The 25,887-nt window shown below is 45.0% G+C and overlaps 1 protein-coding gene across 9 annotated transcripts in view; it reads left to right on the top strand.

The window, feature by feature from the left end:
• Positions 1–25,887, top strand: part of magi1b (membrane associated guanylate kinase, WW and PDZ domain containing 1b) — a 97,546-nt gene that overhangs the window by 61,517 nt on the left and 10,142 nt on the right. For 6 of the 9 annotated variants that reach the window (XM_053868746.1, XM_053868741.1, XM_053868740.1 and 3 more), the window contains 11 exons: positions 289–389; positions 2,823–2,942; positions 3,636–3,821; positions 4,357–5,016; positions 13,453–13,484; positions 13,731–13,775; positions 16,626–16,872; positions 19,526–19,617; positions 19,980–20,172; positions 20,498–20,860; positions 23,272–23,475. In XM_053868746.1, the coding sequence (XP_053724721.1) occupies positions 289–389; positions 2,823–2,942; positions 3,636–3,821; positions 4,357–5,016; positions 13,453–13,484; positions 13,731–13,775; positions 16,626–16,872; positions 19,526–19,617; positions 19,980–20,172; positions 20,498–20,860; positions 23,272–23,475 (2,243 nt within the window). The remainder of the gene's footprint in view (positions 1–288; positions 390–2,822; positions 2,943–3,635; positions 3,822–4,356; positions 5,017–13,452; positions 13,485–13,730; positions 13,776–16,625; positions 16,873–19,525; positions 19,618–19,979; positions 20,173–20,497; positions 20,861–23,271; positions 23,476–25,887) is intronic. The other 3 variants (XM_053868744.1, XM_053868742.1, XM_053868745.1) reach the window with 3 other exon arrangements.

The following is a 25,887-nucleotide window of genomic DNA, read 5'->3' as shown; positions in this document are numbered from 1 at the left end:
TGGATCAGCCCGAGGAGTTCTTGGTAGCAACATTGAAGGCAGAAAATGGATGAAGCGGGGCTTGTGAAGTTCTGGAAGGAAGAGGATGTAATAATGCCGCTTGTTTGACAAGTGTGTCTAATATATTCAGAGGTGCTTTGTGTTGTCTGTATCTGCATATTAATGCAGAGTTATCTTCTGGCCCTCATCGCTCTAATCCTGTCCTGTGTGTTCCTGCGCTAATCCCTCACCCTCTTCAATGTTCTTTTAATCTCCATTACCTGCTTTTTCATCTTCCGCTCCCATCAGCCACATTAACAGGAAGACCCAGTACGAGAACCCCCTGCTGGAGGTGAAAAGGCGCCGGCAGCTGGAGCAGCAGCAGCCTCAGCCCCAGCAGCCACCCGAAGGTGAGCGCCACACCTGAGGTTCCTTCACAACTCCTCCCTCTAGGGGCATGACTCCTGCTGTCACATTATAGTGATGCCATGTGTAATAAACAACACAAGCGGAGCTCTGAAACGTGACATATTCCAACCACACATCACGTTTAACACACATTTTACCAGAACAAGTCCTGACGTAGTAGCAAAGTATGGTACAGGGATCATCACATGACCACACGAATAGGACAGAGTAATAATGCTGCGTTGCATGAAAGCTACACATTCAATAAGGCATAGAAAACCTGAACAATGTGATGGTATTGAAGAAAATGTATCTGACACAGAAGCTGCCAGACAGCTTTAGAGATGAGAAGTAACTGACTGTAGCACTACATGAAGGACACGACACACACACATAAGCATTCACAGTTACACATCACTCCTGTTTGGGGAAGTAGGGAAACGTGTCAACTGTTCTTCACTCGGCTCCTTTTCAATCAGTTGCTAATGTGAGACGAAATGTTGATCACCCTGTCGAGCAGATGGAATGTAAGAAGAAGAAGAAGTTTGAGCAGTGTAAATGTCTCATGTAATTACTGTCAACGGATTAGAAGAGATTGAAAGAGATGACACGTCATTGGTACTTGTTCAAGTATTAATGTTCAAAAACATATATTACCCTTGTGTAAAGTAAAAAGTAAAAAGTAGAAATGTCAGGAAAGGAAAAACAAAACCCATTTTCCTCATGATTGAAAATCAAGTTCTCATTAGTACAAAAAAAACAACTCATCACCCCCTGAAACGCTTCCACAACAGTAATAACATGGAACTCAAAAAACAAAGGCAGTCGGTTGAATTGTATACATTTACATGTCATGTAAAAACCAGACATTATCTAATTCGACAGAGTGTGTCACATGTGTTGTCTCATCACAGGTCAGAGGGTGGTTTCAGTTTGTGGAGAAAAATATGTCACCTATTTTAGTATATAACATATCATAAAGAACGTAGTCATGCACGGTATGTGACATGACACAGTTGAGAACTACAGAGTGTCTGCTATTGATGTGTTAGTGACAATGTGACGCACTGGTCGTTGTGGCCATTTTTATCATCATCATAATAGACATTTGACTGATGTGGCCGCACTCTTCTGTCACGTACTGACACACTGTGGCAATATAACAGTTCATAAGTAAACTTATGTGGTTTCATTAAAGAAATGGATCCACTTGTTTTCAGTTTACACGCGGTGTGATTACAACAAGAGTGCTCCTCACGTCCGTCGACAACTCGACCGGTCGTGACTCCCGGTCACATGAATTGTTGGCTCCTGCTTCCTGTGAAAAACCTTCAGTGGAGAGAGATTAATCGTAAATGCACGGCGGCCCACGTGGGAACTCGCTGACCACCTTTCGCTGGTTCAGCAGAAATGGTTCAATTCCACTCGATTACTCGCTGACGTCTCTCCTCTGAAGCCTCGCTCTCCTCTGAAAACTCAATACCACCGCACCGGATGGAATTTGGCTCCTTTTTTTTTCCACGTGGGCATCGATTCTGACCCGCTTGTTTAGACTGTTAATAAAGGAGCAGGCTGACCCGAGCTGACAGGGAAACAAGGTGATTAATCAACCAGGAGGCAGAACTCAGACTCTGTTTTCTCTCTGCTCAACGTCAAGTAGCTCATGCAACAAGTGCTGAAGGGTGAAAAGGAGATGAACAGATTCTTGTCTTTTGTCTGCTACGTCATGATCAACGAGAATATTCAACGCTCCACTGCTGAGCTTACGACATCTTTCCCTTCTTTCCTGTCGGCTCTTGCTCCGACACTCTCGTGACTTCACTGTTCTCAGTTCTCTTCTTAATGCCATCCATAGTGGTTGTTAGGCACTCAACACCTCAAACAGCAGGTTGGACTGAAAAAAAAAAAAAAATAAATAAATAAAAAAAAAAAAAAAAAAAAAAAATATATATATATATATATATAAAACACCAAAGCACTAAATGAGATATGAGAAAAAAGCAAAGTACAGCTGCACTATGTCTATAAAATCAACGTTATCTATCTATCTATCTATCTATCTATCTATCTATCTATCTATCTATCTATCTATCTATCTATCTATATATATATATATATATATATATATATATATATATATATATATATATATATATACAGTATTTTGGGGCCATAAAAAGAACATGTTGTGTATTAAAAGTAATCCCAGTAAAAAATAAATGTATGAACAAAAATTGGGATTATTCATAAAAAATGTTTGGCAAAGAAGTAAACAAAAATAAAACAAAATTTAACCCCTTAATAATAATAATAATGAAGTGTAATTGAAATTTACACCAAGAAAAATATTATATAAATTATGCTGTTATGCTACTGTGTTGTCCTGGCTTGGTGTTGTTGGCAACTGGGTCTGTAAAAGTCTTGTCTTGTTGCAGAATGGATGGAGGACTCCAACATGGCGGGAGCCCCACTGGCCAGCTATGCTGCCAACCATCAGGAGACCTATAGAGACCCACAGACGGGACCCCCAACCTCCAACGCTGTCGGGCAGAAACGTACGTTGAGCTCCCTCTCCATGATTTGACTTCAGTTTCTTTCTGATGCGTCGAATGGTTTCTTCCCTCTCCAGTCTCAGTTTGAACTCCGACCTCAAGAGTCTTCTTCTTTCAATACCTTTTCTCTCTCCATGCTGCTTCACTCTCTTTTGCTTGAACTTGCTCAAGATAAAAGATGAATGAAATCCTTGCCGTTATCAGGCAGCATCTCGTCGGCTTGTCTTCACCACAATTTTTATTATCGATACTGCGATACGGAACACACAACTGCAGTCTCACCTTAATTTGCTTTTCTTCCTGCTTATCTTTCATAAGACATGTTGTAATATATGTCTCAACAGCACTGCTGTGCTGTGTTCCATAACTGCTGCAGATAAGACTGTGGAGCCTCTATCTGCTGCATTGGAACACGGGAGGTGGTTTTTAGAAAGGATATGAGCGATTAAAGAATATAGAAATAAGACATTTATATATGAAGGATTGTTCTTAAACAATTTTTTCCTTCACTCATCTGAGGTTGGGACATAGGATTCGTTGTGTCACTCCAAAACTAATGACAGATGGGAGGAGAAATCTGGTCATTGGAGAGCTTTGTCTTTTGGCTCAGCTCTTTCATGATTGCCTGTTCCCCTTCGACAAGTGTGGGATGAGTCGGCCAGTTGGAGATCCTCATGTTTGTTCTTCTGACCCCAGGTGGGAAACCCTTCTTCACGCGGAACCGCTCGGAGCTCAAGGGCACTTTCATCAATACCAAGCTGAAGAAGAGCCGACGCGGCTTCGGCTTTACCGTTGTGGGAGGAGACGAGCCTGACGAATTCCTGCAGATCAAGAGTCTGGTTCTGGATGGGCCCGCCGCGCTGGACGGGAAGATGGAGACAGGTGAGGTTTCGACTGGTTCACACTTGGATGTTAAAATTCACAACTCACCGCTGGACAGTATTTTGTTCAGACGGGACGTTTTGGTCGCGGATATTGACAGCTTTTGTTTTACAACAGTAATTGCGATTCTTTTTTTTTTCTTAAGGGGTATCAGATGTGCCCATTTTTAAAAAAATATAAATTTACAATTTACAAACACTCAGACTAATTTTTTCTCTTGTAATGTGATTCACTCTCAGCCTCATTTAAATTTTCCTTCTAATTTTTTGTTAAAATTTAAAACTTTCTTCGCAAACTTCAAGAAATTCGTATATATTCAATCTTTTTTCCTCTAAGTTTTCAGTTTGTTATTTTATTCTTCTCCATTTCATTTGTCTTGTTATCTGATTTAGTATTTTTAGTTATTTAAATTTTGAATTTTTTCCCATTATCTAATACATATTTCAAGTGCTTGTTTTAATAGTTTTTTTGCCTCATGTAGTCTTCCGATGAGTGTTTCTCATCATGGAGGGATCTGTGTCAATGTGTTCCTCAGGTGACGTCATTGTGAGTGTCAACGACACGTGTGTGCTCGGCTACACTCACGCAGAGGTCGTGAAGATCTTCCAGTCCATTCCCATCGGCTCTATGGTCAACCTGGAGCTGTGTCGGGGTTACCCGCTACCCTTTGACCCCGACGACCCCAACACGAGCCTTGTCACATCTGTGGCCATCTTGGACAACAAAGATCCGATCATTGTCAATGGCCAGGAAGTGTCCAACAGCTACGAGTCCCCGTCCAGCCACAGCAGCCAGAACAACAACAATGTCTCGGCCAATGGCGGGCTGCCGCTCAATGGCCTCCCGCGACCTCACAGCCCGGTGACGGAAGTAGCGTCGGACACCTCCTCACAACACGGCTACCCCAGTGACGTGCACACCTTAGCCTCATCCATCGCAACACAACCGGAGCTCATCACAGTCCACATGGAGAAGGGAGACAAGGGCTTCGGGTTCACCATCGCAGACAGCCTGGGAGGCGGGGGTCAGAGGGTCAAGCAGATTGTGGACTACCCAAGATGCCGTGGCCTCAGGGAGGGTGACATCATCGTGGAGGTGAACAAGAGGAACGTGCAGAGCATGTCGCACAACCAGGTGGTGGACATGCTCAGCAAGTGTCCCAAAGGCAGCGAGGTCACCATGCTGGTGCAGAGGGGTGAGTGGAGGTCTCTTCTTCTTCCAGATGCTTGCTGTGATGTTGCCAGCGTATTCTTCTCACAAACTGTTCTGGTGGTTTCAAACATGCGTTGAAACTGTCCATTTTTTATGTTTGTTTCTCTACACACTAAAAATATACTCACTCTGGAAGACAAGTGGTGGAATGTTCTGTCGAGGTTGGAGAGGAGAGCTTCCTCCACAACACAGCAGTTTCAGTGTCTTGGGTTCTTGTCTATCTGTGAGAGAAAGACGGAGTGACAGAACAATTGTTTGTCTCTCTGGACTCCATGGAGAGAGAAGCTTAGACAACCACCACTCCTCCAAGACTAGACAGGTGTCTCATGTCAGGGTGTCTCACCTCCTCGTGAGATGTTCAAGTGGGAGAGGGGTAGGAGCATGACCGGCTGGTGAGATGATGTGTCTCACCTGACCTGGAAACAACTCAAGACGTGCGGCTCTATCCTTGCTGGACTGCAGTTGAATAGCTTCTAGCCAATGATGTCTTCCTTAGGCCTGGTCCCATTAGCATTGTTTCTTATAACTGATCTGTTTTGAGAGAGACTCATATCACTGTGCTGTTGCTCCCTCTTGTGTTCTGCTCCTCACTTTGTGTGTCCTCATTTAACATCAGCTCTTCAGACGAACTCCCGTGCATCTGCTTGATGCCTCTCAAACTTCTCAGCTCGCAAAAAGAGCGTCTTTTTATCTCCTTTCATTTTTATTATCAACGCCTGTAGGGAGTGGAAGTTACTGGAGGAGAAATGGGAGACAAGTAGGGGAAGTGAGGGGAGAGGAGCTGCCGATGGATGGAAACATTCGATGACAGTTTGTTAGGAAACAAAGAGGAGCTTTCAGGGTTTTCTGTCCGCTGCCGACTGTCCACTCAGTATTCATGTCGGATAAGCGTGGGTTTGTATGCTTTTACCAGGACAGCAGTTCGCTCTAAAGACTCATAGGTGTTCGACTTGGTCTGCTCACCTTCACTAGGTGCAGCAGGAGCAACTCGCTGGCCTGTGACGGTACAATTCATTCCTCTCCTGCTTTTGATGGGCAATTGGTGCGGCACTGGAGCCGTGGAGGGGAACAAGGACGTGGGAACCAGAATGACAATCCTGGTGTTGTCCTTTCAATTGGGTGATGATGGTGATTTAGGCTGAGCTTACACCATCACCCAAAGAAGGTTCTGCTCCATCCCTGGTGGTACCTTTGTAGTTCGCCTGCTGATATTTTCCCAATCCAGCGCCAGATATCCTGAGAACATGGCTGTCTGCTGTTGTTCTGACTCAGTTCTGATCCAGCTGCTGCATCTCAGCCTGGCAGTGGCTCTGTTATTAATGTGGCATTAGCCTGACTGTAATTAGACTGAGGTGGCACTGATGTTAATGCTGCCTCGAACAAGTGGAACTGATGTCACCAGAGGCTTCAGACTCGATGGTCACGTACAAACTATCAGAACGGCTTCATCGGATTTGTATTCTGCGCGGCGTTCATTAGCGCGGCCGTGATGTGTTAATGGAGGAAACGTCCTGACGTGCTCCCGCTGATGTTCTGACACGATTCATTTTGGCCCCTGGAGTCTGGCGTCAGCACAGATGTTAATTTCCCGTCCGCTCCCTCAGAAGGTGCTCGTCAGCGTTATTTAAAAAAGGTTTGTCAAACTCTCCAATTAGTCAGAGGGACGATGATGGAACACTGATAATTAAGATGCTAATGAGCCGAATGCGACCCAGAACTGTGGGGATTTTTGGGGCGGAATTTCATGTTTTTAGATGCTAAGATGTCAGCCATTAAAAAATACACATCTCCATTCCTCACCACAAGGGGTCATTCTTGAAAAGAAAAATGATCCTCACACAGACATGTTCAAAGTTTGAAACACTGATGAAGCATGAAAGTGTGCATCATGGCCACAGGAGTATGGCAACTGTTGTTTGGCAAGCTGGGTGTGAGGGGTCCCTACAAAAGATCGCAAATTGACGGGTGATAAAAGGATCCCAGACCCATAAAATACTTCAGTGAGTGTTCAACTTTACTTGACTGAAAATCTTCCTGAACTTCAGTGCATGGTTAGAATAGGAGCCGCCAACAACCAAACGACAAATTTAGTGCTGAAAACCTTTGTTTTGCAATTGTACATTCACATGCACATGGATGTAGATGGAGCTATGAGACATTTCCTTTGCCAAGGTGCACATGTGTTTATGGATCTATACAACTGAGACTAAGTTAAATAAAAGGCTAACATCTCAATTGGGGTATTAGAAAATATTGGTGCTCTCAAATGTTGCGATACTTTATTGATATTAAATGAATACGGAAATTTCATGGAAACCAGTATGATGGCACTAAGATTAGGCCGCTAGTTGGGCTTGGAAATGTACAGCATCCTGCTGAAATAACAATTCACACAATTCATTACAATTTCTCATGTTTTTCCATTTAGGCCACCCAGATGGCTCTTCAGCTAAAATGCGTGTTGTTTTTTTTTTTGTTAAAATAATTTATTGTTAACAAATATTGTAATATATTGCTGTAGTCACAGTATCGCAAATAATTGAGATTTGTTGTTTTGTTTCTCTTGTCATACACATATGTATCGTATTTAAACTTAAAAAAGGCAGAACACAGAAACAAGTTGTTTAAAAGTTGACCAAAGGAGGAAACAAATTGCATCAAATTAGAACTTTGAAACAGAAACAAGCAATTCTCTTAGCTGTCCCTGAATGGTGAAGTAACACCCAACTCAACATCAGACAGGGAGGGAGGTGAAGTCTGCTCCATTGCCTTTAAGTGCTGTCTGAAAAGGATTTATTGCATCACTGATGACAGAAACATGGTGCTTTTCCTGCTTTTTCGTTCTGCGTGTGTCACATACTCCAAGACAAAGGGGATCACTGCCTCTCTAGAGAGGCTCTTTTGGCCATAATGGAGGCCCTGATGATCCGTGGAGAGGCACTCGACAGATTTGCTTTGAGTTCTGCTTTTAAAGATGTAAAAATCAATCTGTTGTGTTGACCGTTGATCGCACACTTGACTGTGACAAAAATGTAAACTCCGAGCCTACACTTGTGCTCTTGTTAGCCGGATATATTTCATCTTTTGACAGCTAGAGGGGCATCGGACCAATTTATGACCTCACAAGGTTGTGTCGGTGACTGACAGATATTAGTGAGATGACGATGCAAAAGTAGGATGTCGATTTCCTGACGAGCAGGAAGCCTTGAGTTTGTGCCTAGTTGGCATTAAAGATGCTGCTGACGGCAGACTCCAGTGGCACCGTGAGGAAAGGCAGTGGTCCAGGGAGCGATGATTGAAGAGCAGCCTGGTGCCTGCTCTTCACCTCGCTGTATTTATTTCCTTTTTTTGGAGGGGGAGTGTTGTAGACCTTGTGAATCATCACTGGTAACACCAGGGCGCAAGCTCGCCATATACTTTGTGTTTCCATGGCAATCCTCCGCATATGATCCTCTGCGGGGTGGTGCCGCGTTTCAGCACATCCTTGAAGGTCTAAACCTGCCGTGACAAAGCTGACATGAAGGTTTATCTCTTTTTGTGAGTGACCATTCTACTCCATTTGTCTTCCCTGAAGTCAGGTAATGGGGGCAGCAGCGAGGAGACCTAATGACCCTTCAGTACTGAACCCATTTAACCCTTTAAGTGCTTCAGTTGCAAAGTTCCAACAAGCAGCACCACTGCATTCAAACAAGCCAAGGTGCTAATATGGAGCCTGGTGTAGTTACGACTTCACACAAGCAGGTGGTGGATACCTGTTGCTTCAGTGTGAGCCATATTTGTGGACATGCTGTGGGGGTAAGTAGAGATTCAAAACCGCCTCAGCAGTCAAGGGAGGTTGTAGTTATGTACTGGGAGCATCACAGAGAGCAAGGAGAGTGATTATGACTGACTCAGATTCTGAAGAGAAATATCCGTCCTCGGATGAAGATGTTCAGTTGTCCAGAAAGTGACAGTGCTTCTGCGCATGGTGACAATGAATCCGTTCACCAAGAGCTTTGCTTCCCTGGGTCCGGGTATGTAGTGGTAGCATGGTCAATCTCCGCTTGTGGGGAATGGAAAAAAACAAAACAAAACAGGAAATATCATCAGACATGGTAGAAGCTGCGAGAGAAAATACACCACACATAGGAGCAGTGGTATTCATGACTCCCTCTTAAATGACAGTGACCTTGGTGCTTGAGAGGTGAGATGACGAAGAGTGTCGCCAGTGGAAAAAAAAAATCTACAAGAGTAATGTCATTCACTATGACTGCCTCCTGATGCCAGAATATACACATTAGATGACTGATGATTTTTATTTTAGTATTTTATTTTAAAATAGCGACACCAAAGTTGAACATTTCACTAGTGCCTTAAGGGTTGAAGGACCTTACTACAGTTGTCAGCCTGAAAACTCGAAACTATTTTTGAAAGTTGCTCTCTGGCTGCTAAACCTAGCTATACTCCTCTTTCCTGGGAAAATGTCGCGACTGAGTCAAGCATGTTTTAGATGTCATAGCCACTTTGGTCTGCCACACTCAGAAAGCGTCAGCCGCTCCATTCGCCTGTCAAGTCCGATGGCTACTGCTGATGAGAGTCAGTCGTCTACCACAACAACGGTTGCCTGGAGACCATCTGACAGCTCCACACGGTGTCGCCATGGCGACAGATGGACCTACGCGACGGGAAGCTCCTGATCCACGGTGGACCAATATTTACACATTAGCACGTGGCACGGCTCGACAACATAATCTGCTTAGTAATGGCTTTCATTCAGCGAGCTGCCAGTTTGGCAGCGGAGGGAGGAATCTGGTCGACACATAATCAGTCAGAGGTCTGCTGTAATGCAAGTGTCGGAGCCAGTGAGTGAGATCATTTAGTCCAACCTTCACAGGTGAGGGAGTCCAGCCAGCTCGACTGACGCCTGTACTTTGACTGCAGATTCAGAGTCACGTTTCAGCATCAGAAAGGTCAAATGTCACATTCGCTTAGTTCAATATTTTCTTTCTAATTATTTCCATGACCCCTTGATTCGCACGCTCTTAGTCCCCTTCCTACAACATGTCCGAGTTACACCGTCTCCACTCAAATATATTACCCCCCTTCAATTGTTCTTTTTAAACAAGTTTGTTTGAGGCCATTTTTACATTATTTACCTTTGAGATATATACATATATATTTTTCAATGATACCTTTCCAGATTTTGAATGTAGCAGAGAAATGTGTTTTGTTTCAAGCAGAACATATATTTTCTGTCTAAACTTGTGTATCTACTTCTAATACACGGGGTCGTCACCAACAACAGTATTCTTTATGTTGCTCTTTTGCATGTGAGGGACTAACATCTCCTGCAAACACAGCCGACCTTAACTTGCCAGCAGACTTCCTTCAGACACGAGTGGACCTCAGACTCACAAGAGGCAGTTCAACACATCCGCTGTTTCCATTGCTGTCCAAATGGCATTTCGGACTCAGGTGTTGGCTGCCTGTAACGGACAGGAGAATTAGTGTGCGGGTCGCTGGGTTAGCCTTCTGCTGTGAAAGATTCTGAGGACACACATGAGGGACTGTTGTCTGGCTGCTGTTCGTGAGGAACAGATGAGATTACCCACCTGCCCTAAGCGTCTGTGGGGCCCCCTCCATTGACAACATGAGGTCCAACACTCACACACTTGAAGTGATGAACCGATTGAAACTAGTACGAGAAGGAGTTTATTAGACATCCATTGAAAAGTCAGTTATTCGATGTGAGATCTCGACTCTCACAATCCTGCAGTCTTCGTTCTCAGTATTGCGTCGTCTTTACATAAACAGAAAGTCCCTGAACATAGAAGAAGTTTTTAATTGAAACTCTGCTTTTCTTTGCCTCCGAGCAATTCTACTAGAAACTTTTTTTTTTATGTTCAAAGGACAAGGCTGTTTACTGTTTACATCCGCCATGGTTTGAACAGCAGTTAGAGACTGGCATGAATGATTAGTTGAGTTTGATTGTTTGGCAGATGAGAACGAAATGAAATATGAGTCGACTCAAGAAGCTGTGAGAAATATCTTTCTCATCACTGGGCCACAGGTGGAATACAGTGTCGTCACAAGCAGAAGTGACCCGTTCAGTTCAGCTTCCGATACCAACGCTGTAGCCTCGGGGATCAGTTGATACCGAACTGATCACTGCTCACTGAAAAAGTTGTTCACAATCAGAAAGACATTGTGGCATTTTGTGTGAAATTGAGGATCAGATGGGACAAGTTCTCTGAAAAATGCAGTTCCTAGTTCCTCGTTCTCTGGCCTGGATGCTGATCCAGTTAAGTGCAGAGTGGCTGGTTGGTTTGTGTTGTCTTGAGAAATGAGTTGTCCTCATGTGCATGTGGAGCATCAGCCTACCCATGCGTACCATGCCAAAATTCCACCACTGTAAATCAGGAGCCCCCCAGCTGGTCGATTCATCTATCACAATAAATCTCAATTATCAGCTTTCAACCGCTCTCTCTCGATTAAACATGGACGCTACTTGGATATTCCTCCTCCAGGACCACTAGAGGTTAATTCTGTATCAGAGCGTTGACGGGGAAGACTGGAAAGTTTGACAGTTCAAAATACAAGTTCCAATTCTGATTGTTTAATAGATTAGTCTGTTTGTAGCACCAACACGACACGACGTCAGTTCCTGCGTCTTGATCTCAGTGTACTGAGTGGAGATCTACTTTAAGAGTACACTGTTGTATTTTTCTACATTTGTTGATTCTTTGTATGCTCTTTGTTATCTATTGTTTCTAAATGTATTGGATTTTGTTTGCTTTGTTTCTTTATTGTGCAACTGTGTGACTATCTGCCATTTCTATAGTCTTCACTACAGAGGCTTCAGACACTGGCATTTTTGTCTTCCACAATGCTGAGCCCTGCTCTTCAGGTCCATACGTTTTTTCTGTTCAAATGAAGGTCTGTGTGTATGAAACAAAGCATGGATTTAAGATCCAAAAGCTCTGAGTCAGTCAGGCCTTTAATCACTGAGCAACTGACTCCGGAGGAATCTTACGTTCCTCTGTGAGATGGATGAAGGAGGCTGTCATGGGAGGTCATTATCGCAGACCATGTGACTCGTGTGCTTGGCTTGTCAGTGCGGTGATAGTGAGATTGATGGCTTGCCTGAGTGACAGCTAAATCACATTATGAAATCAAACCGTCACTCGGATCGACGTCCTGTTTTACCCCTAAGAGACTCACAACACGCCTCCTCATCAGCCATTCTTATTGCGAGGTGAAGAGGGAAGTGTAGAGGAGCGCGTTCAGAGGAAGAGAGGAGGGTTTCCTTGCAGTCAGAGCTGTCAGTCATGAATGAGCCCAGATGTCGGCGAGATAAAGAAACCAAGCCTGATCATGTGTGTATTTAATGATCGGTTCCCAAAAGGACTGGCAGGCGACACGTCCCAGTTTCGTACTCTTTTTTTTTTTTTTCCCCAGCGCTAAATATCCTCCTGTTTGACACATATTTGTGTGATGACAGCAACAAAAGGGAAAGTGAGTGTAACAGTAATATCCACGCTGATGGAGCAAATTCCTGCGCTTTGGTCCTCGATCACGACCCCGCCAATTGTTCCGTCAGGTTCGTGTCAGAGCTGTATAAAATCTGTCTGATGGGCGTGTGAGCAGCTTCGGGGAGGTTTTCCAGTGTGTGAGGATGGGAGAGAGAGGGAGGGAGGGCGGTGATGCTGAGGAAAGGAAGAGGGAGGGAGGACAGTGTGCGGTCGGGTGAGAGAGAAAAGGGAAAAAAGGAAAAAGCAGCAGGAAAGGGAGAGACGGGGAGGACGCGATAACTGCCTATAGATGCTGGAGCCTTCGACAGCGGAGCGCGGCGCTCAGCGGACACAGGAAGATGGTCTCAGTAAGAGGAGAACTGACGGTTGCCTATAATTTAATGTTCAGTATCTTGGACTCCTTCTCCATGGGTAATGCTACGGCCAAGAAATCCAGAGCACAGCTCGCTTTGCTCCTTCTGACAGCCTTCCTCTTCTTCTCCTCCTCCTTCTTTCTTTGACTTAGTTGCTCTCCAGGTCTTTGTGTTTTTTTTTTTTTTTTTTTGGGTCGCACTTTCTCTCTTCGACTCGCGCAAACGTCGAGTAGCCTGGGCAGACGCGGGTTAGCCCTGGAGGCTGGCCCCACTCTTCCGCTGCACCAGTCAAGCCGAGAGCTTGGCCGCGGCAGTGATGCAGATAGATTGCGTTGCCTGCCCTCCCCTCCATTCCACCCACCCACCCCCCTCTTGTCTCTCAACTGTGGATGGGCGAGTGAGGGAAGCAAGCGGAGATGTAGGAGAAGGAGATGAGGGCTAGACGAGCGCTGTATTGACAATGTTTTGGAGTCTCTTCCGCTTTTTTTCTTTGAGCCCTTTTTGGACTGTTTGATTTAACAACTCATCGTTTCCCCTTTCTGTCTTGGCATACAGGGGTGGCACCTGCAAAGAAGAGCCCCAAGCTGGTGAGTCCATGCATTTTTGTTGTCTGTGTTTGTCTGTCACCTCCCGAACTTACCTGCCTGTGTTTGTGGGGGTGCTGCCTCACTCACTCCCTCCTCCTGAGGAGCTGCTTTGATGCACACACCGTGAGCTGGGTTGCTAACATACTGGGGGTGCTACGCGTGGCCGCGTGAGAGTTGAATAAGAGGAAGCGGTCCGCGACGCGACCCTGTTGACTGCGGCTCACGGGTTGTTTGTCTGTTTTGCAGGATGATTTTGAGATGGCTCCCCCGTACAGAGATTACACTCGGATGGTATGTGATGTCATGTGGGCTTGAAGGGTGCTGGATCTGGTGCTGGGTTAGATGGTGGTGATGGTTTCTTCAGCTGCATGGGTGTTGGCTTTTAAATGTTCTTTGAAACACATTAGCTGGAACAGCCAGTGTTCTCAGTCAACCTCCCCTCCCCTTGTCCCCAGTCACCCAATTCTTCCAATCTACTGACTCCTTGATAAGTTATTGGAGCAGCAGAAGCTGGCGTATTAGACCAGTGGTCATGATGGGGAACACTCTGACGGCAGAAGGTCAAATCTAATAAAGACCTTAAGAAATGAGATTTGTTTTCCATCCTGAGGAGAATTGAGATTTCAGGGCGAGGGGTTGAAGTCATGAGGCTCCTGCAGATGGAGTCGGAGCAGCTTGGTTTGTCATCAGATGTGAATCATGGACTTTCTCTCATTGGAGGTTCCACTTTCATTCCCCTCTTCCTGCAGGGGTTTGTAACTCAGGTGTCGCCCTTAAGACGTCAGTGCTGCCACCAATCATCCCCAGATGTTTTTTCGTTCGCAGGCCTCTGTTGGGTCAGGTTGGTTCTAACTTACGCAATGCTGACCCCTGAAATCTGTTTTTGGAACTTGAATGCATTTGTGTCTTTCAAGAAATTGTTTTTTTGATCAGTGCAGGTGACAATATTTCAACCCCACTCTCTTCTAAGGGTTCCCACAAAGGCCATCTAATCTAATCTTGTGGGCCTATAGTTGCTATCTTAACTAACATCGAAAGGAGTGAACTGTGCCACTGCTGACCTTCGATGATGGAGCCGTGTTTGTCATGTGAATCAGTTTCCAGTTGAGGTATTTGAGATGAGGATCAGCTCCTCTGAGTCTGCGTGTGTGCAATAGATTTAAGGGTCTATATAATGAAACTGGACCTAGTGGTCTTGGGTGTTTTACATTGGAATTCTATCTACTACAGGTGATTTACTATTGATTTACTAATGATTTAATTCAAGAGTTTGGTGGTGTCCATTTGCTGCTGATACAGTGGTGAAAGGATGAGTGTCTATGTGAAAAAGAGCTGAGCCAAAACATGGTAATCTGGATTCGCAGATTGGCCCTCATTGCTGGTCTTTGCGGCAGCAACTATAAAGTCTTTAACACAAACAGCTGTTGAAACAGAAGCTGAGTCACCCAGGAGGAGCTCGGAGCAGAGCTGCTGCTTCTGAAGTTGATGGATCAGAGTCAGGGAATAGTGGAATATTAACAGACTACGAAGATTGTGGAAGTCGACATATTTATTCCTAGTTTATGTCCAGGACTGAGGATTACTGCTCTCACCTGTGGGTAGTGACTTCAACTCTCTCGAGTGAGCGTTTCCTCATTGGGTGGTCACTCTGGAGGGAAGATGTCTCTCATCTCACCTGGGTGCACCTCAGTGTTGCCCCAGAAGAGTGGGATTCTGGTGAGAGGGGAACGTCTGGGCTCCTTTGGTAGGCGCCACCGGACCGCAGATGAGCTGAAGAAAAGGGATCAATATTATATAATAGGAAGCATGTATGAAGTACTCTCCAGCGCTGACTGTTGGAATCATTTTTAAGCTTGAGAAAGCTTGAAGATAAAGGCGGAGGATTTGGTAATGAGTGTGGATTCTAAGATCTGCCTGAACACTTTGATTTGAGCGCAGACGACTCCTCTCCTGGAGTATTTTTGTCCACCAAGTAATGAGGAGTCGTGTGAGGCGAGCAGATGAAACCACTCTCTCTTAATGTCTTTAAATATCTGCTCTCATCCTATCGCTGCTGTACTCGTCATTCTTCATACGAGGAGTGAAGAAAAAGGTGAATAGGAGCTAAAGAAAGGGTTTTTGCTTTATCTCTCCCTGGCACGGCCGTATCCTTGAGCAGGTGCTTAAGCAGCCATGTTATTGAGGGCCGGCAGCAATTTACCAGACGCCTTCTGCGTTCCACTGGACTGTTCTGCCCTCCCTTGATCTGAAGCCCCACAAGTGCTTTATTCGGTCTCAATGTCTCAGCCACAGCAGGAAGATCCACTTTCACATATTCTCCTGTTAAACAAAAAGAATAGTCAATGTAGCCTCATAAACCGAGCTCCCTGCTGCAGCATGACTTAATCATGATCCTAGAGTCTTTTTGTCTTTGTTAGGTTGAAGAAGTGACAGAATTAAACTGGTGAGTGAATTACTGTACAGAACCCGACTGTCAGGCGGCAGGTGTTTAAGAGTGGGGGTAGTGGTGGGCACCAACTAGTGCTTGGAATTTGGGACTGGTTTGCCAGGATGGGTGGCAGAGGTTTGAAAGATATTGAGCTGCACATCTGTGCGTGGACACACCCTGCCAGCCAAAACATGGTGGAGGACCAAGGCCTTGGAGTGTGTCAGACTCTAGGACCCCTGCAGATCCACTGCTCAGTCAGCAACTCGGGTCCCATCCTTGACTGGAATACATCTTCCCGCTGCTCCTTCAAGTCCCGGTTCTGTTCTGGGATTGCAGTGCAAGCTGGTGAGCGTCACTGATGATGAACATGCTGGATATGGCTGCCAGGATGACCCTGCCGGGGGGTGGCACGCACAAATCTGATGCTATACCGCTCCCCAACAAAGGCCTATACTCTACCTACTCTTTCAAATTGCAATCATCGCTAGTACAAGATTAACAATGTTGTGATACAGTGCAGTATATTCTTAGGATCATGGGGTTACAAATGATAGATTGAGAGTTAAAACAGTATGTCATGTCTTTTATCCTCCTCTTCCCCCGATAAGCGGCTCATGACACCTTTCAGCCTTCTGATTCTTTGTATTCTTCTTTTCTTCCTGGTTCCTTCGTTTCTTGGCCGTCCAGCTAATGACGTCCCTCTTCTTCAACAGCAATTGTCGAGAAAGGACAGTCAGAACAGCTCGCAGCACAGCGTCTCCAGCCACCGTAGCGCCCACACCGACTCGCCTGTGCACCAGTCCCTGGCCACGGCCCTCAACGAGAGCGTTGCGCCTCCGCCCCCATCCCAGCCACTGCCCGGTCTTCCGCAGGACTCTGTGGGAGACAGCGGAACCATCCAGAGGAAACCAGACCCCTTTAAGATTTGGGCCCAGTCCAGGAGCATGTATGAAAGTAGGCGTAAGTATATTATTTTGGTGGCGGCTGCATGGGGACGCTGGCTCAGTGGGGGACGCTCATGTGTTTATAGCTGGTGCGTCTTGTTGGAGAAAGGTAGGGTCCTCTGGTGGTGCTTTGGCTGTCTGCTCTTCTTTAAACCAGTGCTTCGCTATCATGACAATGACGAGTGAAGAATCAGAGCTGCAGCGAGCCATTAATAAACTGGATATGGAATACACATTGCACATTTGTCAAACCCAGTATTTTATCATTAAATATGGCCACTTGCTTCAATTGAAAGTGTCGTAATTAAGTCACACTTTGAGAAAGAATTCAGAGTACAGAGTTACATCCCATAAAGAATCCGTTAGAGTTCTGACTGATGAGAGCTCAAAATAAAACTAAAGTGATAGACTGGAACTCTGAAACGACGATCTGAGAGTCTCTCTTCACAGTGGTATCACAGACATCAAGGAGGGATAGACTGAAATAAACCTGACTTCTCATCCCTGTTTGACACGAGCCCCCTCAGTGTTTTTGACGCCACTGAAGCAGAATGTGATGAGAGGTGGACAGGTGGTGCTGATAAGCTCACGAAAGTGGTGCTGAGTGGACAAAAGATTTGGATTGAGAAGAGCAAATGTAAAGCGGAGCAGAAGCCTGTTGTGACGCTTCAGTATGTATTGTACTAGTCACCTAAAATCCCATCCCATTCACTCTTAGGGTAATCAGAGTTCCAAAGAGCTGAATTTTTATATAAGCTTAAAAATCTTCCTGACAAAATTCTGTTTACTATGACTGTTTCAGTTAAATTCAGTCTTTCCCCCATATGTTGAGCAGACAAAGATGCCCAATTATGTGCCTTTTTGGCAATCCCAGACCTTTTCCCTGCATTAGCAGTTGAAATATTAGCTGAGCCAACACTAGCGCTTTCATCCACCAGCTCTTCTTCGCACTACAACCACTAGATGGCAGCAGGGTTGACCCCAGTTCTGTGGAACAGATACAAATTTGAAACTTTCACCGCATTCAGTTGCGATTGGTGACAAGATAAGTTTGTTAAAACCTCTGCCAGAAAGGACCTGTAATACCAGTGTTTTTTTTTACCAAAGCTGAGGTAAATGAGTTCCTAGGAATCTCATTGCAGAAGTCAGAGAACTTTCAGGAAGTCTCATTTACTGCCATTATTATTTTAATCTGGACCGTTAACATCAGTGCTCTTTCCTGTAAAGCACTCATTGATTCGCTGGCAGACAGCGCCCCAGTGGGAGTCACTTAATCGACATGAGCAGGGAATAACTGCGGCGTTGACCCTTCCAAGTGCGACAGTTAGCCTTTGACTCTTGCTCTCCTGGCACCTCGGCGGTTACTGCTGTGACAGATTAGAGGCAGTGGCCGGACTCTGCAGGGACCTCAGCCGGAGACGTGAAGAACAGATTGGCCTCCTTCTGCTGCCTCTCGTGGCTTTTGAGCCCTGGCTAGTGTGTGTTGTTAGCAAAGCCATGCAAATACACAAGGAGCGGTTTTAAGGATGCAAACACACACACGCACTCACACTCCAGCTCTACCCTTAAGGCTTTTTCTCTCTGCGAGTACATGAGCTGTCAATCTGTCAGGTTTTACTAACGGAGTCAGCCACACACACACACACACAATAATTCTGAATGAAGCTCTGGCAAAGCTAAACTTGATTTAAATATTTTTTTATTCAGCTGATTTGTGTTTAATGGTCAGAAACACATTAAACCTTGAGCTACTCTCATGATGCCTCTTGAGATGTAATGTTGAGAAACATAGCATCTTTTTTGTGGGAATCAGTTCATTTTATTCTGTTTTTTTCATGAGGGACTTTTAAGCGATTGACTTTTTAGTGACCTTTTACTCCAGCTAATGTTTTTTTTTGTTTTGAATTTGTGATCACTTGATACCCGTCCGCCATTTCTGTAGTCCTCGTTGCTCTTTCTATGTAATACAGAGCGATTCAAGGGAGGAGGCCATTTTGTAAACGTTAACTTAAAATAATTTGATAAACACAAACATTTCCAAATGTATTTTGATGAGAAGCTGCTGCGTGATTGTGTGAGATTAGATGACTGAGGAAAAAAAGTACACAAAATGGCCCCTTAAAACCAAAGCAACCAAAGCAGCATGTGCAGCAGCCGAGCTTCCACAAACAGAACTGTTCGCAGAACTGGGTGGTTTTCCTTCTAAAATAACGAGGAACATATATATCCAGAACAAAATACAGGCAAGAATAAATAATATGTGGTTTTCTTCTCTGGTAGGTGTCACCACATTACGTACTGATGGTTTGTTTGCCTTTGGTCTTCACTCGGTGTCATTCATGTCAAATTGAAGTTGGTTCTTAGCGTCACGTAAACATGGAGGATTTAATCCCTGATCAGGACATTTTAATTCTGACCGGTTACCTAGTGTCTCACACAACCTTTTGCATAAATAACCGTTCAGGTCTCTCATTGTTTCCCTCTGTCATGTCACAGCAGTTCAGCTATACACTACAGAGAGCTGGTGGAAACCAGACTGCTGTGTCCTGCTAACTTCAGCAAAGACTTGTACGCAACACTAACGCGTGACAAAACTCGGTGGTGGCGGTGCTCTGGTTGCTAACTGGCACGTCTGCTTTAGTAATAAAACATGATTCTTGTTTCTACAGTTCCAGACTTCCAGGAGCAGGACATCTTCCTGTGGCGGAAGGACACTGGCTTTGGGTTCAGGATCCTGGGCGGGAACGAGCCGGGCGAGCCGGTGAGTCATCGTCTCCAACCCCCACCTGAATGTTAACGTTTCCATGTTAGCGAAGCTGCATCAATTCAAGCGTCCTGTCAGAGCCATCTTGAAAAATGCTGCTCTTTTATCAGTGGCCTTATTACGTCAAAACGTGTGTTTGTGAGCAGGAAAGGTTGTTTGTTCTCCTTCGTCGGCCTCAGAGGCGCGTGTGGATGAAAAGAACGAGTCGTTCATTTCACAGCTCTGCTCCGGTGACGACCGCAGCTCTAAATGTTATTTATTTTCTCCGACAAAACGCTCACCCCGGTCCCCGTCGTCGGCATTAACTCCAAAGGTCAAAGCTGTTGTTTGTTTTTCTAAATGACTGCATCGGGTTTCAGATCTACATCGGCCACATCGTGAAGTACGGAGCGGCTGACGAGGACGGGCGCCTGCGCTCCGGAGACGAGCTGATTTGTGTGGACGGGACCGCCGTGGTGGGGAAGTCGCACCAGCTGGTGGTGCAGCTGATGCAGCAGGCGGCTAAGCAGGGTCACGTCAACCTGACGGTGCGCCGCAAGACCAGTTATGCCGGTGAGAGTCGCTTCAAATTAAACAAGCGGGAATTTGGTGTTGGGATCTCTAAGTGAGCGAGATATGGAGGGCTGCTCCGCCTGGGTTCCTCGCTAGGCAATAAAAGGTCCCTCATAAATATGATGGAGGGCCTGGTTGACCTTCGGCCCGATGGCGGTGCCGAGACATTACACCATTTCTGCCTGCCGGAGAGCGCCGGGAATATTAGTGGCGCTGCCTCAGCAGCTGGTCAGGAAATGAAAAGTCCGCCAGCGACACTGCTATATTTGTGAGCCTGATAAGGTTGTAGAGTCTCTTCTCATCTCTGATGTTTTATCTCTGGCAGTCAAATCAGAAGGCGAAGTGCCTCCATCGCCCGCCTCCTCTCACCACAGCAGCAACCAGGCGCCAAGCCTGACTGAGGAGATGGGGAAGCGGACGCCGCAGGGCAGCCAAAACTCCCTCAACACCGTCAGCTCCGGCAGCGGCTCCACCTCCGGCATCGGGAGCGGCGGCGGCGGAGGGGCCGGCGGTAACCCCGTGGTCCCCGTGTCGGCTGTCACCACTGCATCGCAGCCCCTCAACTCCACCCCGCCCACCGGCTCCGCCCTGCAGCCGTACGACGTGGAGATCCGCCGTGGGGAGAATGAGGGCTTTGGTTTCGTCATAGTCTCATCCGTGTCACGACCCGAGGCCGGCACCACGTTTGGTAAGATCCTCCACTCACTGTCATCACCGAGCATGAAACGCTAATCTTCTTCCTGGGGCCACTTCTCGTGGCCCACCGTCCCTCTGAGCCCCTTTCAGCTCTAAATCAAGCTGAGCTTCTGTCAACAGTCCTTCTGATCAACTCCTCCCGAGCTGCTCCTCTCTGTCTCTGCTGGCTCACTGGACTCTCCTCTCCGCCTGCAGCTGCTGCACTCACGCTTGACTTCCATAATTGATCACAAGTGAAGGACACTTGCGTAAGAGGGATAGGGATGAATTATTCACCTGAACTTGGACTTGCAGTGGTCGGATAAGTGAATTATATGAACGGCAGTGTTGCTCTTCCTGCACGTCACAGTTCAAACATCTGTACTGAATCAGGCTCCTTCATTCTCGTCTATATAGCAGATATAATCGTGAGCTACAGGATTTAAACCAGACTTTTTAAATCAACAGTCGCTCCTATGTTGACACTGAGGTGGACGAATGCTGCCAACTACGGTCATAAGTCGTAAACGTCGAAGACTGAAGCACAAAACTACCTTCCTTGTACATTTCAGAGCTACGGTAGCAATGTTAGAGACAGTCCCGATCCACTGGTCGATCGGTGCTTAGTTCTGTGTGTCTGAGCAAAGCTGGTTTCAGCATTAAACGTATAAATCTTTAATAGCAGTCTGTGATTTTTGAGGAACTAGCAGGCTGGAATGAACGCTTACGTCGCAGTCATTTGAACAATCAGGTATTTAAAGTTAACAGTAAAGTTAGCATTGTGAACTTGTCTTTTTCAAAGTCAAAAGACACGACCACACTGTGGCAGCAGAGTTCATTACTGAGCGACACAGGAAACTTTTTTTTTAAAGCTAATGAAGCAAATAAGCAATAATAAGAAACAACAAAGCCACCCCTTGGTCATTACATGTTAGCATGTTTTTTGTCAAGTGGAGTTGGCAAAAATTGTGAACAAAAATTATATTAAGTGGACAAAAAAAATAAATACAAATAATAAAATGAGCGAAATTAAAATCTTTTAAAAGGTTTACAAATGAATAGGGGTGGTAGAGGGGAAAAATTGTTGAAAATGCTGAAAAAAGAAACGAACATAGGACACACTCCAAAATGTAAATCAAATAAAAAGGTGCAACAAAAATGCTGGAAACAGAGCCTCAGGCGGAAGAGAAAAGGAAAAGAAGGTTGTTGAGATGCTGATGTCAGCAACTAGTTAGCTTGGCGACAGCAACAGTGATCCTGTCAGTCTCTCTGGACTCGGGTGTAGACTGACGTGTGATGATAGTCTGGAGTCTCCCTGCTGAGTCCTGCTGGTCCGTCGAGGCTCTGTGTCGGTGTAATATTTGGCCCCTCCCTTCCCTCACCCGGATAAGACGTGACGTTTGGACGCCGACCAATGTTTCAGACCTCCTCTGTCTGCTGTCGATGTTAATCACATCGCTCTGCTCTGTCTGGAGAACAAAACGCAGCATCATCCTCCTTGTCAGTCGTTTCAGCAACAGTAGCGGAAGATAGTGTCTTGTCTGCGGTAACTGATGTCAGACCGAAGGACTCCCAAGCAGAAACGGAAACTGTTTTGATGTGTGTCCACTTGCTTGAGGTGAATCATAGTTACAGAGGAACATGTGTGGGCTGAAGGTCACGTAACTGTTTCATGGTGTTAAATTTGTCAACAACAATTATGTGGAAAGTCGATCGCAGCTATCTCATACTTTCTTTCTTTATTCGTATCTCCCCAAATGCTTACAGTTGGGTTTTTTTCAGTTAATTTAACTTTTTTTTTAATAATTATTCTGCTTCCCCCAATTGTTGTACCTCATCTGTGAAATTCGTGACTGACGACTCACCTCCCCCATTAGGCCGACTTCTTCCATAAAATCCAATTATTTTTTGTCTTTTTTCCTGTTAATTCTTTTTTCCCCACAGTCAAAATTTTGTTGATCAACTACAGTTAACTATAAAAGTCAAGCTTTTGCTTCCCGCCACACTTTTTCTGATTTTTTTCCTTTTGAGTCATCCATTATTATTTCTATTTTCCTTTACATCTGATTATTTCTTAAATTGACATTTTAAAATGTTCTGTAATTTTTACCCTTTTCTTTTTTCACAATTTTTTTGCCTCTTTTTTAAAAAACTTATGGACATCAACTTTTACACGATATCCGAAAATGATTATTAGTAGAGAGTCACTTGATCATCTATTTTGTTGATTTTATAAAACACTAGGTTTCTCTGCTCCTTTGATTTGACCCTCCAGCTTCTTTACTAAGCGGACTCTTGCTCTGGTGCTGGTGATTAACGCTCTGCTGACCTTCTCCTTCTGCTCCTGTCCCCTCTTCTCTCTCACCTTCCTCCTCACACACACACACACACACACACGCAAATCACACTTCAATCACACCAAAGCTGGAAATGCATGTGTGGCCATGCCTCACAAAATAGGACGCATCATTGAGGGGAGTCCAGCCGACCGCTGCGGGAAGCTGAAGGTTGGCGATCGCATCCTGGCGGTGAACGGAGTCTCCATCACCAACAAGTCTCACTCGGACATTGTCAACCTCATCAAGGAGGCGGGGAACACGGTCACGCTTCGCATCATTCCTGGGGACGGTGAGTGCACACAGTGTTGTGGAGCCGTCTGGACGGGGCCTTCAGACTCCAAATATCAGCCAGTGTTCACTAGAAATGTCGTGAGACAAACAGGTGGTCAAGCCGTTCACCCGCTTGTTTCTACAGGTGATATCGGGTCCATATATTATTTATTTGCTAACAACATAAGTATGTGTAAAATATGTTTGTGAAAGGAAGCCACATTTTTCAATTTGAATTTGGTATATTAGTGAATCAAATGTTGGACCCATGCATCCATTTAAACAACAATATATTGTTTATTTTGCATCAATTTGACAATAGCACAATAAATCACGATGGTGTCTATATTCAAGTTTTTATATCACCTTATTTAAACTAAAGCTCTTTTAATGTCTTGAAAATATTTGTATAAGAATTTCAATTTCATAAGAATTTCAAGTCCATTCAGAGTAGTGGAAACCCTGGCCATTGTGTAGCAAAAACATCCCTGAACAAAAGCAAACAGATGCTTTTGTTGCTTTTGTTCAGGGATTCCTCCATGTTTGTTGTTGTTGTTCTCATCCTAGCTGCCACGTGTCTCGTGCATCAGTGTGATCAGTGGACCAGGAACTTGTGCAGTTACAAACTTCCCTGTTGTCTGGAGAGCAAACTGTTCATTTAAATTAAATGCTTAAATATTTTAACATGTTTTTTTGCTGCAAGTAATTCATTGTAATTGACTCGTTGAAGTCTCACCACTAGTAATTATAACGGACCTGGGCAATCCGTCCTTCGGAAAGCCAGAGTGGTGCAGGTTTTTGTTCCAACCCATCAAGCACAGAGTGCTTAATGGTTGGTGGTTAATACCAGTGACGTTGGTTAACCAATGAAGTTGGTTAATCTCTGTTAGAACTCGACCAGTTGTTCAAACACACCACTGGTGTGCGAGAGCTTCGTCCTCTCACCATGGCAGCGACATGCTGCGCCTGTGTGTTGACCCTCTGGTTTTCAAGATGGAGGAGATTTGTCCGACAGTCCTTGTGTTCTGACTCATTTGTTACGGATCATTGGCATTCCTGCACACACTAGGGGTGCGAGGAGCGCAGTGCGAGCAAGTGTCCATGTCAAGTGAGCGCAGGGGCGTTTGTGTGCTCGTGTGAAACGTCTGAGAGCCCCAGAAGAGTGTGGCTTGTGTTTCTCAGTAAGTGACGTTCCCTCCGTCGTCCCTCTGACGAAACATCGACGTCTGAAAAACATGTTTGACTAATGACTCTCATCAGTAAGTCGCAGTCACTCGTTCACACGGCTTGTGTCTTCATCAACACTGGTTCGTCAGTGTGTGTCGTAGATCTTGGGAGAGTGCTGACGTCAGATGTGAGGATGGAGAGTTCAGCCACAGACAGACCTTCGACTTTCCTGCAAGGAAATTCACTGCTCAATTCAGCTGTTAAATATTTATGAATTTGTTTTTCCCCTTGAAGTTGTATTCCTTGATTGAAGTAGTTAATATTATTATCGGTTATTTATTATTTGGTCTTTTCTATTCATTGATTTTCACGAGTCAATGTAATCCATCATTTGCTTCTATGATTAAATGACATCAAATGATTTATTCTAAAATGTGTTCTTGGATGTAATATTTTATTTATCTAAATGATATTTTAATTAGTTATATAAATGCTTTTTAAAATGATTTTACTATTGCACCTTTTTGTTACGTTACTGTTGTTTCAATAATATGACTACAAAATTATTATCTAAAAAAACGACTTCATGAAAAGTCATTTCCCAACGTCCCCTCAGATGGGTGTGGCCCCACTGCACTTTCCATAGCTCCAGATATGCCGGTGAGTCTCATTGTGACTTGTTTGGCTCTAGAGACTCAGCGAAGCTTCTTGCACTCAGAGATGTTCATCAGTTCTCAGAAGGTCACGTTTCGGACCGAAGCTTAGAATGTTGGCCAGTTCCCCGTCCGGTTGTACTTCAGGTTTCAGGGATCTTTGGAATACAATGTTTAGTGTTGCAACGTTAATGAAATATAACTGAAGAAGAAGTAAGAAGTTGATCTTTTTTCTATTCAAATTTCTTACTTGAAGTGAGAAAAAATAGGAGGCAGTTATTGCCTTGTGCTAAACTGAAACAGAGTGGCGAGAGTACGGAGCCCTGAGGTCATCTGAGACCCACCATGTTGTCGTGGGTGGTGAAGGTGTCACAATTCTCTCAGACCTTCATGAGGTGCCCTCTGTGTGATGTTTGCTGAGCCAGTGAAACCATCTGCTACGTTCTCCAACACAGTTGCTCCAAACCTGAGTGCACCAGAATCTTCCTTTTTAAATCGGTCTGTTTGTCAGTATCTGTGCTCGGCCTTTTGTGGAATTTGGACCGTCTCTTGATGTGTCCGAAGGTCTTCCACGGCTCCAGCATCTCTGCATCTACTGGTGCTCCTTAATT

Source organism: Synchiropus splendidus, chromosome 6 (genome assembly GCF_027744825.2).
Source record: "Synchiropus splendidus isolate RoL2022-P1 chromosome 6, RoL_Sspl_1.0, whole genome shotgun sequence".
NCBI lineage: Eukaryota > Metazoa > Chordata > Actinopteri > Syngnathiformes > Callionymidae > Synchiropus > Synchiropus splendidus.
Note: the sequence above shows the minus strand (reverse complement) of the source record. Positions and strands in the feature narration are given on the sequence as shown.